This window comes from Tursiops truncatus, chromosome 3 (assembly GCF_011762595.2).
Source record: "Tursiops truncatus isolate mTurTru1 chromosome 3, mTurTru1.mat.Y, whole genome shotgun sequence".
NCBI classification, from domain to species: Eukaryota; Metazoa; Chordata; class Mammalia; order Artiodactyla; family Delphinidae; genus Tursiops; species Tursiops truncatus.
The window spans coordinates 65,929,970-65,945,595 of NC_047036.1; the positions used below are offsets into that span (position 1 = coordinate 65,929,970).

The 15,626-nt window shown below is 36.9% G+C and overlaps 1 protein-coding gene across 7 annotated transcripts in view; it reads left to right on the forward strand.

Moving 5' to 3' along the window:
• Positions 1-15,626, forward strand: part of XRCC4 (X-ray repair cross complementing 4) — a 389,471-nt gene that overhangs the window by 255,649 nt on the left and 118,196 nt on the right. For 5 of the 7 annotated variants that reach the window (XM_019929741.3, XM_019929738.3, XM_019929737.3 and 2 more), the window contains one exon: positions 4,694-8,577. The exons of the other annotated variants lie outside the window; for them this stretch is intronic. In XM_019929741.3, the coding sequence (XP_019785300.1) occupies positions 4,694-4,805 (112 nt within the window). In that variant the 3' untranslated portion in view covers positions 4,806-8,577. Of the gene's footprint in view, positions 1-4,693; positions 8,578-15,626 lie in introns of those variants that run through there. 7 annotated transcript variants of the gene reach the window in all.

Here is a 15,626-nt window from a genome sequence, read left to right on the forward strand (position 1 = left end):
TGGTATAAAATACTTCATACTGGTTTTTATTTGCACTTTCTTGGTTTCTAATGAAGTTGAGCTAATTATCATATGCTTATTTGCCCTCACTGTTCCCTCTTCTTGGAAGTTCCTGAAGTCTTTGGCATATATTTTTTAATAATGTTGGGGTTTTAAAAATCGTTTGTAGGAATTCTTTAGATAATCCTTTGTTAGTAGCATATGTTGCAGTATTTCCTCTCAGTTTGGGACTTGTCTTTTCACTGTCTTTAAGATGTCTATTGATGAATAGGAGTACTTACTTCTAATCCTTCTAATGTAATTGAATTTATCTATCTTTACCTTTATGGTTTCACTTTCCGCCTTAAAAAAACTTTCTATCCTAAGATCCTAAAGAAATTCTCCTCCATTTTCTTCTAAATGCTTTAAAATTTTGCCTTTTCTCATTTAAATGTTTAATTCACCTGGAATTGAATTGTATGTGTAGGTAGAGATATAGTTAAGCCACATACAAATTGACTTTTGGTTTTTGACTTTAGAACCATTGTTTGTGTCATAGTCAAAGGAAAATGATTTTTCAAGTGTCACAGTGCCATCAATCATTACACCTTTTCCTGGACCTCTCAGTCTGCTCAGACTGGCACCTTGACATTTTTCAGAAATATTATTTTCAGAATATGTTATAAAATGCAAGTAATTCACTCCAAACAATACTAATGATTCTCATTTAAATAAGAAAAGGTTGATACTCCAGCCATGGTAATACCAATATTAAACGTGGCTGAGAAAATGTCTTTACAAAATGAGCCAATAACTGGAAATAATCATTGTAAAAGATGCTGATAATTTAACTCTCAGTAAGTTAGAAGTCAATCATTCATTCTAACATTTTAGAGAAACTTTCCCAGGGTGAGATATTACTTTTGACAAATCTAACTTCTGATCTACACTATTTACTGTTAATTAGATGGTGGTAATGCAATTTTGATTCAAGTTATAGAGTGTGTGTGTGTGTGTGTGTGTGTGTGTGTGTGTGTGTTTTAATGCAGTGTGAAATCGAGTAATAAAACATAAAACTCTCTGCAAATTATCGAGACTATAAGCCATTTTTTAATAAGGCTGTCATCTGGAGAAGTTTCATTTATTCACTTTATTTGAAAAATCCTTATACTTTAGCCTTTAACTCTACAAAGACAATTTCTTATTCTCTCATTAACCTTTCCTTTTTAATTCACCTTTTTTCATTTATTCCACAGGTATTTATTGAGAGCCTGTATTTTGCAAAGTAGTCTATTTGAGTATAACTGTCTCAGAATTTAGGGACTGAAAGAACTTCCAAGATCATTTATAGTAACCTTAACTTTCTACAGCTTAAATCAAGACAGAGATCCAGAAAGGTGCTGCCACCTGACCAAAATCTTAATGTTGTGAAGCATAAATAAAGATTGCCTAACCTTGGATTCAGGATTCTTCCTTTTGAACCATGTTGTCCATAAAAACTATCTAAAAGTCTACTTGAATCCTATATACTGATGTAATACTTATAGAAATTCCTAAAGGGATATATCACTGTGAACAAATTATATTACACAGTCATTGCCTTAAAGCTACTTATAAAATGTTTAGGGTGAAAAAACATATTTGAAAAAAATTAGAGAAAGTAAAAAGCTTAGCTGAAAGATTCCTTAGGGCAGAAATTATGTGTTACCTTTATCACATTTGTTATATTTCCCTAACACAATGACCTGATCATAGTACATACTTAAATATTGATTAAAGGCAAAACTAGTATTGAAATATTGGGTGCAGACATTCGGTACTTTAAATGATTAGAGAAAATGAAAATCAGCTTCAATGTGGAAAGTTTAAAAAAAATGGAAAAAAAAAAGTCTTCATGGAAGATTTAGAATTTATAGTGGTCCGTAACTAGTGGTTGTAACTTAGTTAGAAAGAGAGGAACTCCCAAGTTTCAAGTTGCTTCTTTAGCTCACTTTCTATTAAGACTTCAGGTACAGGTTTCTGAGTTATTTGCTTTCAAATTTCACCTCTAAGCGTGAATGCTTGGAATAAGCATGCTCGTGAAAAAATAATATGATAAATATACTAAGATATAGGTATAAGGTTATTGATCATTGTGCTGTTTATAAGAGCATTAAGAAATGGAACCAACCCAAATAGTCATCAGTGTATTCTTAGTATAAACAAATTAAAATTAATGAGTATAGATCTAAATATATTTTTCAACATGCAAAGACATTTCTAATATATTTTAGAGTAAAGACATCAAGCTGCAAAATTATATATATAATCTCATATTTGTAAAAAATAAGACATGAAAATACAAATGATATAAAGCAGGATGATGGACATTTTAACTTTCTTCATGTTTTTCAGGAGTTTTATAAAGTCTTACAATAAACATTTATTACTTATAAAAATGATTAAACTATTTTTTTGGTTGTGGGGAGAGTTTTAAATTTACTCTGTTGACTTACCACAGATATGAAAGCTGTAGAACAATGATCTCCATTCATGGAACAGCTTTCATTGAACACCTATTATGTACTAGACACTAAGAACAAAAGAGTCAAAATCTATATCTTAGGCTCCCCATGACTTTAGAAAAAGATGGGAATCTTAAATGGAGAACCAGGGATCTATTCCCTTCAGACTTGTCACTTCAGAGTGGTCCTTTTGTCATATGCTGATTTTTTTTTAACTAAATTGATCACTCTTTGTGTTCTGGTTGTACAGTGTCTAGATGACGAATGAAATTACAGAGGTTTTTCCATATCTGGCTTTTTAATTGAAATAATTCAATTCTGTCTTTTGCTAGGAGGAGAAAAAGCAATTCTAAGATGTATAATGTGTTTTGAGTTGACATTGAAAACTTATACATGTAATAATTATACTTCTGTACTGTATCATTTTCTCCTTCTATGGAATATATTTTTAGATATTTAATTACATGTTACAGTAATTATGTCAGTATTTATTGTTAATTTTAGCATTGAAACTCCCAGAGGGTAGTACTTGTCATCTTGACAATGCATTAATGCATAGCACCTCCGCATTCCTGTGAGGGTTATGTTATCTGAACTTGGCCTGCTCAGGATAAGACAGAACATGTCCCAGGCCTAGTAGCAGCCAACCATGGTTAATTGTATGCAGTCATGAGGCCAAGGAGGACCCTGTGGTGGATTCATTTTTAATAATCTGTGCAACTAAGTATGGGTGCAGGCTTTTGGAAGTACTCATAATCTAAACATAACATTTGGGGATCTTTAGTTGATTAGTCTTTTAAATTAAAGAAACTATTAGCAGGAGCTCTTTTGTAATTTATGCAATATTAGGAGCTAATAATAATATTTTCCAAATGTTTTGTGGGAATTTACAAGCACTTTCATTTATAACATCTCATTTAATCTTTAGACCACGTCTGAGGTGAGAGAACAGAAGTCCGGTTAGGTTAAATGACTTGCCTAAAGTCACATGGCTAATAAGAAGTAGACCTAGATTTAAACCCTATGTGTCCTGACTTCAAGTCCTATTCTTTTTGTGTGTGTGTGTGGCTGTGTTGGGTCTTCATCCCTGCGCGCAGGCTTTCTCTAGTTGCGTCGAGCAGAGACTACTCTTCGTTGTGGTGCACAGGCGGTGCATTGTGGTGGCTTCTCTTGTTGCGGAGCATGGGCTCTAGGCGCATGGGCTTCAGTAGTTGTGGCATGCGGGCTCAGTAGTTGTGGCTCACGGACTCTAGAGCACAGGCTCAGTAGTTGTGGCACACGGGCTTAGTCGTTCCACGGCATGTGGGGTCTTCCCAGACCAGGGATCAAACCCGTGTCCCCTGCATTGGCAGGTGGTTTCTTAACCACTGACCCACCAGGGAGGTCCCTCAAGTCCTATTCTTTTTTAGCTGTACCAAACTGCTGTGATGCTTCTGCCTTTGTAGTTGGAAATATGGGCATTTTACTGAGTATTACTGGGTTGATTCAGACCAGGTTTATACAAGGGTATAAACATACATTCCTAGGGTCTTCTTCTGACTGAGCTGTTACCCTCCAGCTCACCAGTTTTGAAACACCAATTATCCGTTAGTGATCATGCCTTTTATCCTAGGACTCAGAGAACATTTACATGAATATAGAGATCAGTCCATTGATGTAGTAACTACAGTACTGAAACTGAATAAATTTACTTACTAAATGAAGATATGTAGATTCAGTAAAAGAATGGACCAACAGCATTTCATCAGCAACTGCTAAAAACGTGAAGTCATTATATACACACTTACAATCAAATGACCACTAAAAGTAATTTATGTGATAGAACTTCCTGCTGTTGAGATTCAAATGAATGTTAATAGTTAGAACTTAAGGGAGCCGAAGGAAAGTGTAAATTGTGATGGAATTATTAAAGAAATGGCTTGAGAAATCTTCAGTATCTTGGCATAAAAGTACAGCACAGAGGATATTTTATTTCTTGACCTTAATTATGAATATTGTTGTAGGCCCTTGAATTTTCGTTAGCTCAGAATAGAGGCAGATTAATTCCAAAGCAGTTAAAGAAATTAAATGCCTTTCATCTCTCTTTATGTTAATGCAGCAGTTTGGAAGCAGGGTTTAACTTTTATTTCACTTATGTATCTCTTAATTTTCTTTTACTCTGTATGTAGTTTTTCAAAATAAAATTGTCTTGATTTTTCTTTTTACTCCAGGCTTGATCCTCCACTACCTGAGATGCTGAAAAAGGATCACAGCCCAGCTGAAAACATGTCTTTAGAAACTCTAAGAAACAGTAGTCCAGGAGACCTCTTTGATGAGATTTAATTGTCTCAAAAAGTACTTTGATGTTCACAAGACTGTGTTTTCTATTCATTTCCTTAAATGACAAAAGAAAAATTTCAACTCAGCAGCAGCTCTTAGTGTGCTTTACAATGTAATTACATACACACTGAGCTGAAACCATTATGCAAAATGGATTACACATGTATATGAAGATATGATTTGATGACAGTAGTGCATTATTCTAAACTATTCATTCAGCATGCCTAGAATTAGATAAAATCTCAGACCTTTTTGTTGCAAAGGTCACATTTACCTTATTCAGTTCACACATATTATATGTAGTAGCTATCTATTCTGTCTCAGAAGATTTTGAAAATAGGACAAAGAAAATGTCTACAAATTCTTTTTTGAATAGTCATATTCTGAACACTGATGTTTGAGCATTTTAATTTGTGGAATGATGTGTAAAATCTATTTTTAGTTTGTACACAAACAACCTGAAAATCTGATGATAAAACTTTTGATTGAAGATTTTGTGTCCTTAATAAAAGATGTTATTTAGTTAAACTTTTTCCTGCAATATAGTAACAGGTCTTTATAGAGTATATATTAATATAAATGTAACCCTGTTTTGTATCAAAGAGTGTTTTTCAGAGATTGTTGATAAAAGGTTTATCTTATAGGTACAAGGGCCCTCTTTGAAGATAAGGACCTTTTCATATCCACTTATCTATCCCCACTTACATCTGGCACAGATTTGTTTTTTAAATATTCATCGTTTCTACTTCCTGACCTCTCATTCACTTCTATCCAGCTGAACATCCATTCCCTCCATGCCACTCAAGTTAACAGTGACCACCATGTTGCTAGTTGGTCCTTTCTCAGTCCTCATTTTACTAAGCCTCTCAGGGAAACATTTGACAGCCAATCACTTCTCCTTAAGAAACATTTTCTTCACTTGGCTTTTGCAGTAACATATGCTGTTTGTATTTCTCTTCCATTCTGGCCACTAATTTTTTAGACTTCTTGGCTGAGTCCTTCTCCTTGTCCAACAGTTAAAAGTTTCAGTGTCCTGGGCTTAATCTTTAGACTTTTCTTTTCATTACTTACATTGTCTCCCTAGATTATCTGTGGTTTTAAATACCATCTATATGCTAATATCTCCAAACTTTAAATACTTCCCTTTCTTCTCTTCCCTTCCCTCCTCTCCCTCTCTCTCTTTCTTTCTCTCTCTCCCCAACTCCCCCCTCCCCCCCACCCCCGTTTCTCTGTCTCCCTATAGAAAGTAAGCCCCATCATAGCAGAGGCATGGCCCTCTGGTTTATCTCTCTACCTTCCAGTACCTAGGACAGGGCTGGATTCATAGAGACTTAGTAAGTGTTTGTTGAAGGAATAAATGCATGTCTATCACGTAGTAGCCCCTCAAATCATCTAGTTTCTTTAAGTTACTAGATCACTTTGAAAAGAAACTCATTAAAAGATTGAAATTTAGCTTGATGATTTGATACAAAGAAATAGTTGTTCAGAAAGCTCAACTACCTTTTGTGATTAATTATAAATAAATATACATAATGTTTACACATAGGCTTGACTACAGAGAGAGAATGAGGAGGAAATTATACATTATTGTTTATATCAGAAATAGGATTTTATTAAGTCAATAGAACAACAAAATATTTTAAATAGAAATTTTACTGCATTTTTATTTCTATACTAGCTTCCATTTAAGAGGAAAAATTTTAATTAAATGTAAATATAAATATGTGAAATATAATTATAAAATTCTACTCAGTCACCTAGGAAATGCACTATAATAATGAATTAATATAATCCAAGATTTACCTTGGATCTTTCCAAGGAGATTGTGTACATAAAGTACCAGAATCTCAAGATAATGCTACCACATATGAATAGACCACAAATGACTAACCAAAATTAGCATACATCAGTGTATATATGTATGTATATATGTATATGTTATATATATGTATATATATATTTTTTTTTTTAAGTGAAAGAGAAGAAGAAGAAAACAGAATTTTGGCTGTTAACTCACTAGTGGTGAGAAAGGGATACATGGAAAGTGTTTCCTAAGTAATCATAACAAGAGAATCTATAAAGTTCATGGTACAGTTGATCCTTGAACAGCATAGGTTTGAACTATGCAGGTCCACTTATAAGCGGATTTTTTTCAATAGTAAATAATATTGTACTACACAATCTGCAGTTGGTTGAGTCTTCAGATGCAGAATTACAGATATGGAGGATCTGAAGATATGGAGGAGCCACAGATAAGAAGAGCTGACTATAAATTACACTCAGATTTTCGACTATCTGAAGGGTCAGCACCCCTATCCCCCATGTTGTTCAGGGGTCAGTTGTATTTTTTCAGGGCAGTGGATCTTTTCAACCACTGCTATGTGTCAGATTAATTCAGCTGGTTAGAACAGAACAGAATAAGCCCATAATCGTAGTTTCCTCTTTTCTATCTCTTGTGGTTTTAAAGTTCTTGTCCTCTATAGACAGATATCTATAGATTTGGTTAAGATGTCCAGATTCTATCATTCCATGCCATGATTTTTTTCCCACATTTTTCCATTGTCTATAGTCTAAAATAGATTGTTGTGGAAGACACTGAAATGGAAGGCACAAGAATTGAGTTATAATGCAGCATGGCTTTTTTTTTTTTTAACATATATACAATTTTATTTGCCAGTTATACCTTGGTAAAGTGGGAAAATTACCAAAGGATTTGAATAGTTTTGCTTACAAAGAAGATAAAAAAATTGTAAGAAACACATGAAAAGAAGCACAACTTCATCACTCATTAGGGAAATGCAAATCAAAACTATATTGAAACCCGCATACATAAAATAGATAACTAATAAAGATCTACCCATAGCACAGGGAACTCTACTAAATACTCTGTAATGACCTACATGGGAACAGAATCTAAAAAAGAGTGGATATATGTATACATATAACTGACTCATTTTGTTGCACAGCATAAACCAACACACATTTTAAATCAACCATACTCCAATTAAAAAAAAACTATATTGAAACCAGATCACACATACTAGGATGGCATAAAGACTATGCCATATTGTCCTTATGCTGGCATAAGGACTCCTGTACAACCAAGGCTATAAGATGGATATGCACATAATTGGGAAAAATGGAAAGAAAAGCAATTGGGTCAGGACTTGTGCTCCTGTGAGGGGATTCAGAGAAAAAGGGAGATTGTTTGGGTGGGCACCCTCTCTGGGTAGTGGGTGGGTTGAGAGCCACAGACCTGGTGTGTCAGTTCCTGGGTCCTAGGTAGGAGACCAGCACCCTTGGCTGGTTGAAGAACCTCTGGAACAGATAGAAAGGCTGGAGAAGCCTGGACTCCTTATTAAGGACTGCACACATGCTGGCTTGCCACCAGACAGGTGCTTCTTGTATTTCAAACATTTGTTCAGTTAAGATACCTTTGACATCTTCAGCATTATTATTTCTGGAAATGTATTTTGTTTTGAAATTGATTTTATTTGATGTTAATATAAAGACTCTAGCCTTATTATTATTATTACTATTTGAATTGTACATCTTTTTCTGTCAATTTAGTTTTAACCTATATTTTATGTTCTATTGTGGTAAGCATAAAGTTAAGTTTTTTTTTAAAACACATTCTGTTAATCTCTATCCGTAGATGGTGTTTAGGCCATTAGCAATTAGTTTGATGTGATGGTTATGATTTTGTTTCAGTCTAACAATTCATTTTTTGTTTTCTAAATTATTTTCTTGATGATGATAATGATTATGAATATGATTTTATTCTCATTTATTTATTTAATACCTTCATTGGAATATAATTGCTTCACAATATTCTGTTAGTTTCCGCTGCACAACAAAGTGAATCAGCCATACGTACACATATATCCCCATATCCCCTCCCTCTTGAGCCTCCCTCCCACCCTCCCTATCCCACTCCTCTAGGTCATCACAGAGCATCGAGCTGATCTCCCTGTGCTACGCAGCAGCTTCCCACTAGCAGCATGGCTTTTTTGATCTTGGTGCCCTCACTTCTAAAACAAGGTGATTGCATTTCTGAAGGTTTTTTCAGCTTAAGATTTATAATGATTGACCCTGGCATCAGATGGTATGCGTCAGGCTTCATTAGGGAAGTTCATGGAAGAAAAAAATCCCATCCCAGGAAGAGACATCTTTATTATGTAGTTTTAAAAAAGGTCAAGAAACTATTTAAAACTTTTTTCTTAGTGGTGCATAACTCAAATTTATAAAATACTAGATCCCATGTTTTGGAGCCAAGCAGCTCTTGGGTAAGTTTGTTTCAACAAATGTTTTTAAGGGATTAGTTATGCACAGAATACAGAACTGAGCCACGTGGAGAATTTAAGGATAAATCCATCCATTCACCAGATATTTGTTAAGCGCTTGCGTCAATCTCTGTTCTGGGCACTAGATGAGGCAATGAATAGTACAACTGCTCTGTTACTGTGGAGTTTATAGTGACGTGAAATTTGGGGTCTGCTCTCCAAGAGTGGAGTATATGAGTGAGTATATGAGAGTGGGGTTGAGATTGGGGCTCGAAACCGCTGTATGGTGAACTATAATATCAAGGAGTAGTAGGATAAGTGGCTTAAAGAGAAGGATAAAAAATTTAAAGTTGTGGGTGAGGATCCATAGAAGATAAAGGATCCAGTTGGGGGCTTAAGAGAAATGGGTAGGGGTTGGGGGAAAGTCAGCTGAGGGTGAAGCTGTCTTCCAGGTCAGAGGAGAGTACAGAGGGTCCTGGGGGATCAGGTGTGAGGTTAATTTCCAAGTCTGTAATTGTGAATCATCCGAATGAAGAAGACAAGTTAAAAGGTATCCCAGGAGGAATGTCGGCCCGGAGCATTTAGGAGTGTGAAACTAAGTTATATAATAGAGATACGGAGAGAATTGAGCTCCACAGTTCTAACTGGCACCTCCTTGGGAAGGTATGGGCTTCCAGAAAACTTCAGGTCATGGAACCCTTCCTGGGCATCTGGGAATGGGAAAGGAAGGCCAGTCAGTAGGCCCCTTAGCAGACATTTCCCAGAGGTGCAGCCAACCCTCATTCTTTTGTGTCTCTCTCATTCTTTTACTCAGTTATATTTGTATAGAATCCTTTTTTAATAAAATGAAATTAAATAGCTGACATCTAAATTCATGAAAGCCCTCATGAACTTACCTTTAAATCAGGAAATTTAAAAAAGTATGTAGTTAACACATTTTGTAAGGGAGAATGATATAGTCACAAAAGAACTATTCATGCATCCATGTGTAGCTATTGTCTGAATTAAAACTTTTCACTGCTGATCTGACAGCTTCTAGTAAATGCTTCTCAGGAGGGCAGATTTCATTTGCAAGTGTTCTGTGCTCAAACCTGAAATGATTTCCTCTATTTTAATAACTGGAAAAGGATACCTTGGAAAATACATGACAGGCAAGCACCATCTCCTGTCCTGTCCCCCAGCTCTCTTCTACCTACTCAACCTAAAACACTCTCCAGCCTCCCTTTTACTCATTTTCTCCCTTTCAAATATACACATACCCTCTCATTTACCAGCTATGATCCTCACTTTTTGATTTTCCTCTCCTCTATTTGAATAAAATTCAATATGAATTTTATTGTTCATATGTTGGTTTTTCTTCTCCCTTTTGGAGGCCCTTCATCCTAAACTCTCATCTCACAATCTCACTGAGAGCTATGCTTTCTGAGTAAGGGTCTCTTTGTCCCTAAAGGCTCTTGGTTCTACAGAAAAAAGAGAGAGATTTCCTTCTTGACAGTAGATGTTCCTGTTAATGGCAGGAGCAATTTTGGTGGCCACTGTTCCAGTAAATAGAATGTAGGTTAGTCCTGAAACACTTTTTTTAAAATTTATTTTTTATTGAAGTATAGTTGATTTACAATGTTGTGTTAGTTTCTGGTGTACAGCAAAGTGGCTTCTCCCTCTCTCTCCCTCTCTCCCTCTCCCTCCCCCCCCCCCTTTCTCTTTCTCTTTCTCTCTTTCTCTCTCTCTCTCCCTCCCTCCCGGCCTCTCCTAAATTAAGTGATCCGATTGAAAACCTCATGAGACTTCTAGAATCCCTACTGGGACAAAATGGTGGTAGAGATGATGAGAGAAGTAGGCTTGAAAGAGATGGTTTTGTCCTTATGCTTTGCAAACATTTAGGGAATTCAAGCATGTGAAAATTTCCAGAGCCCCTACTAAATAATATTGGAAACAATCTTGTTCCACTCCCCTAAGAGATATAATGTATCTCTCTGAGGAACTAAGTTTACAGAGGAGTAATTAGATTACTATGAAAGGTTAAAATATTGTCAATAAATTTTTGCTCTTCACCACCACCACTCAGTTGACTTGCTTTGGCTGATAAAATGTGGATGAAATAACAATATACACGTTTTTGAGCCTGGGAGTTAAGAGGCATTACATTGTTTCTGCTTTTCGCTTTGGGAGATGCTGATCTCCGCCATGAGACAGACACGCCCCGGGTAGCTGCCACCCTTCCTGCCTGGGCCCCTCATGAGATACAGAGTGGAATTGAACTCATTGCCAAGCTGGAGCCAAGCTCACTACCCTGAAACCTAGAGAAGAGCCTTCCATCTGAGCCCAATGTAGATAAACTGAACTATAGTCAACCATGCTGATTGTGAGCATGAGAATAATTGCTTTCTACTCAAAGCCACTGAGATTTGGGATAGTTTGTTATATAACTGTATTTTGATAAGCGCTGACTAAAACAGCTAATCACATAGAATAACAAAGACAATTTTGCATTTGTAATAGCTTTCAGTATATACATGGAACAAAAATCTGGTGTCTTCTGGCTAGAACCTGATAATAGAATAAATAGGAATTAGTAATGTGAATTTGGGGACTCGAGCCAGGTTTCTACTCTGTGTCTGCCAGCTGTTAACTGTCTAACCTTGGGCAAATTCTCTGAACTTGAGCTTTCTTATCCATACATTGAGAATTAAGTAAGATAATGCAGATAAAGCATTTAGCACAGTGCCTGCTTCACAGTAAGTGAAGCACATATGGAAGATCGTATGATTGTTACTGTTGTTCTGTCTTATGATGGTTGTGTTGCACATAATGAATCAGCACAGTTATGCACCACCAGATTATCAGTTACACTGACCCTCTCTTTGAAATTTATTAGCTCAAGCTCCTTGTCCCTGATCCGTTCTAAAGTCTGATGCTCTTCCCAAGAATTTTGTGAATTCCTGCGGGATTTATTTTCATGGCTACCTCTGCTCTGAATTCTGTGGGGCTGAGCCTCATGTTTTATCAACCCCAATTTTCTTTTTTCTCCCATCCATGCCAACTCAGCCATGGAACTCACTTCATTTCCTTTGATTTACATGACAAAAGGACTGAGAAATCTCTGTGTATAGCAGAATTTATTGAAGGTGTGGGTCAGAGAGAGGCAGTTTACCTCAAAATGAGCACTTACATTTGATTTTACCATAACTCTATTCTTTAAAGTCTTCTGGCTTTCCCACTCATGAATCTCCCATTGGCAACTTGTCTCCATTGGATCCAGCCTCCTGCCACGTTGTCCATCCATCCCTTCCCTCTCTCCTCCCTCCTCTCCTCTCCTCTCAGCTTTCCCCCAATTCCTCTTATTTTCTCATGCAGAACCACTCAGCTATTATCTCTTTCTTTTAATTGTTCCTTGTTTCTATCAGTCGGGGAACATGTTTTCATATTACATTTTCCCTAGTGTTAAATGTTAATACTGTGTACCATACCTGCAATGTCATTTTTAAAAGATGGCATGACTTCTAGGCAAAGCAAGACCTGATTGAAGGTATTGACCTATCTAAAGAAATAATGTAACTGTCAGAAGGGAGGTGGAGTGGCCACTGAAATATAAAAAATGAAGAACTCCAGAGGAAAACACTTTAGGTGTCTGTACAAGTGCTTTCTAGGGAAGAGAAAATCTATCCCAGAGCTTTAAGTATGTTCATGTATTCACTCATTAATTCATTTATTCATACTCTCCCTCAAAAGATAAAATTGCAGTTCTTCTGTATCGGCCATAACTGGTTATCTTTCCTTATGATTAGAATGTCAAAATTCTGACTTGGAGACAGATTTTCATACTTAACAATATATCATCTGAAGGCCATGTTTGTTTAATAAGAATTTTATATTCTGTAAGAATTATGTCATTTGAGGAAGGTGAGAGAGAAAAAAAGTATATAATAAAACAAATACTAGTATTTTCTTGAGAAATTTTATATAAAATATTGACATTTCTGAAGGGCATTTCTTTTTTTAAAATTTATTTATTTAATTTATTTATTTTTGGCTGCATTGGGTCTTCATTGCTGTGCGCGGGCTTTCTCTAGTTGTGGCGAGCAGGGGCTACTCTGTTGTGGTGCGCGGGTTTCTCATTGCGGTGGCTTCTCTTGTTGTGGAGCACAGGCTCTAGGCACGCGGGCTTCAGTAGTTGTGGCACATGGACTAAGTAGTTGTGGCTCGCATGCTCTAGAGCGCAGGCTCAGTAGTTGTGGCGCATGGGCTTAGTTGCTCTGAGGCATGTGGGATCCTCCTGGACCAGGGCTCGAACCCATGTCCCCTGCATTGGCAGGTGGATTCTTAACCACTGTGCCACCAGGGAAGTCCCTGAAAGGCATTTCTTTGTTTTTCCTATTACAGCTCTAAGCTGTCATACATGACATCAGTAACTTTCATAATTTTAAAAAAATTTTTATTGAAGTATAGTTGATTTACAATGTTTGTTACTTTTTGCTGTACAGCAAAGTGAATCAGTTATACATATATATATATATATATATATACACACTCTTTTTTAGATTCTTTTCCCATATAGATCATTACAGAGTACTGAGTAGAGTTCCCTGTGCTATACAGTACGTCCTTACTAGTTATGTTTTATATATAGTAGTGTGTATATGTCAATCCCAGTCTCCCAATTTATCCCTCCCTCCCCTTTCCCCCCGGGTAACCTTAAGATTGTTTTCTACATCTGTAATTCTATTTCTGTTTTGTAAATAAGTTCATTTCTACCATTTAGTAACTTTCTAACTGCCTACAATCAGCCAGTGTTGAATTTCTTTTGCTGATAGTAACCCAGTGGTACTTTCACTTTTACTATCCTTTGTATCAGTCATCTTATTAAACTCAAGAATTTGAAATTTGGATTCTGAACAAGGATATGGTACCTTAAGTTTACACACAGTTCTCACTTATAGTTAGAACACAAGTCCTAACGTGTTATGTGTTCATTCACTCATCAAATGTCTACTCAACACTTTGTGCCAAGCACTCTGCCAGGTACTGGGGCTAGAAAAATAAATAAGACATCACTTTTGTCTCTCAGTGTCTGAAAGGCAAGACTAAGAAAAGGGGCAGAGCTGTACACAGACAATCAGGGTGTGGTAAGTGCTGTGAAAGAGCTGTGCCCCGTGTGCTCAGTGCACAGGGAGAATCAGCCTGATCTTATTTTGTTGGGAGAGTACAGGGAAAAGAGGCTGTAGCCAAGGGAAACTTGAAAGAGGAGACAGAAGAAGTTTGAGCTGAATTCTGGGATGACTCTGGCCTTGCCAGTTGGCTGAGGGATCCAGAGGCTGAGGCTCTGAGGAACGGGTGAGTGTGGCATCTTCTGTGCCTTGAGACTTCAGTGAAGGGAGAGAGAAAAAATGAAGCACGAGGCTGAGAGGGTAGTGCAGGCTACCTATTGATTTTGACTTGAGTGAACGGCTATAGAAGGATCTTAAGGGAAGTAAGGGATGACCTGATTAGATTTGTACTTTGAAAGGGAGCACATAAGGGCATAACCACAGGCACCCAGAGGTCTCCCATCTCTTTGCGGTTTGTATAACTCCATGATGCTATTCCCAGTCTGTCTGGAAAATTGTCAAAACCCACTGCATACCACCACAGATTAAACCTTTCCGATAATCTTTGGAAGTTGCGCGTCTCCTGTTAGAGCGACACGACGCGCTCACAACAGAGTGAACCCCTTTCTAGTGCCTGGGCCCAGGCCTTTGGTACAAGCAGAAATGGTTTCATCATTTCCTCTCAGAGTGATTTCAGGATATTTTTAAGCCTCTTGTGCAACTAGCCTCTTTCTTGAACATTCCCAGCCCTGCTTTGACATCCCCATTTCCTGCAGAATGCGGCTCGTATACAACTTTGGAGGAGCTGCCGTCGCTGTCCTCATTAATTCACTTCTTGCACCTCTTCCTGGAGGCTGTAGGTGTAACCACGCTATTGGAAGCAATATTCGCATTTATTTCCTAAGGCTTCAGCACTTTGTACCTGTTCTGGATCCAAACCTCACTGGGGGAAGGAGGGCGTGGATTTCAATACACTGGTGCCATTCAATGGATGTTAAATAACATAAAGCATCATGAAAGAGGGGCTTAAATCTTGGAAGGAGACATTGGAACTAACCCTTTATTCCCTGGGATTCTGATCTCAGGACAGTGAAGAGCTATAGAGTACCTTTTCCCTAAATATAAAGTGGCAGAAATAACACTTTTTGAAAAATCAAATTATATTTAGTTTTCAAATTTCAACAGAAAACTTGAGACAATATTTCTCACTGTCTTTCTAGTAGATACATATTTTGGCCACTATTTCTGCACAGATTTCAGTGGGCAAGTGCGTGAAGAGGTACTTTTTCTACCTCACTGATGATTTTCTCAGTAACTGAACTTTATAAGAATATAGAAAATCTTCACAAGTCAATCTTCCAGTGCACTTGAAAATAATTAGGTGTTCTATCACTTTCCTTTATCGCCTTATCAGAGAAGCATTTGCAACCAGGCCTTCTATGAATGTGGCTAAATCA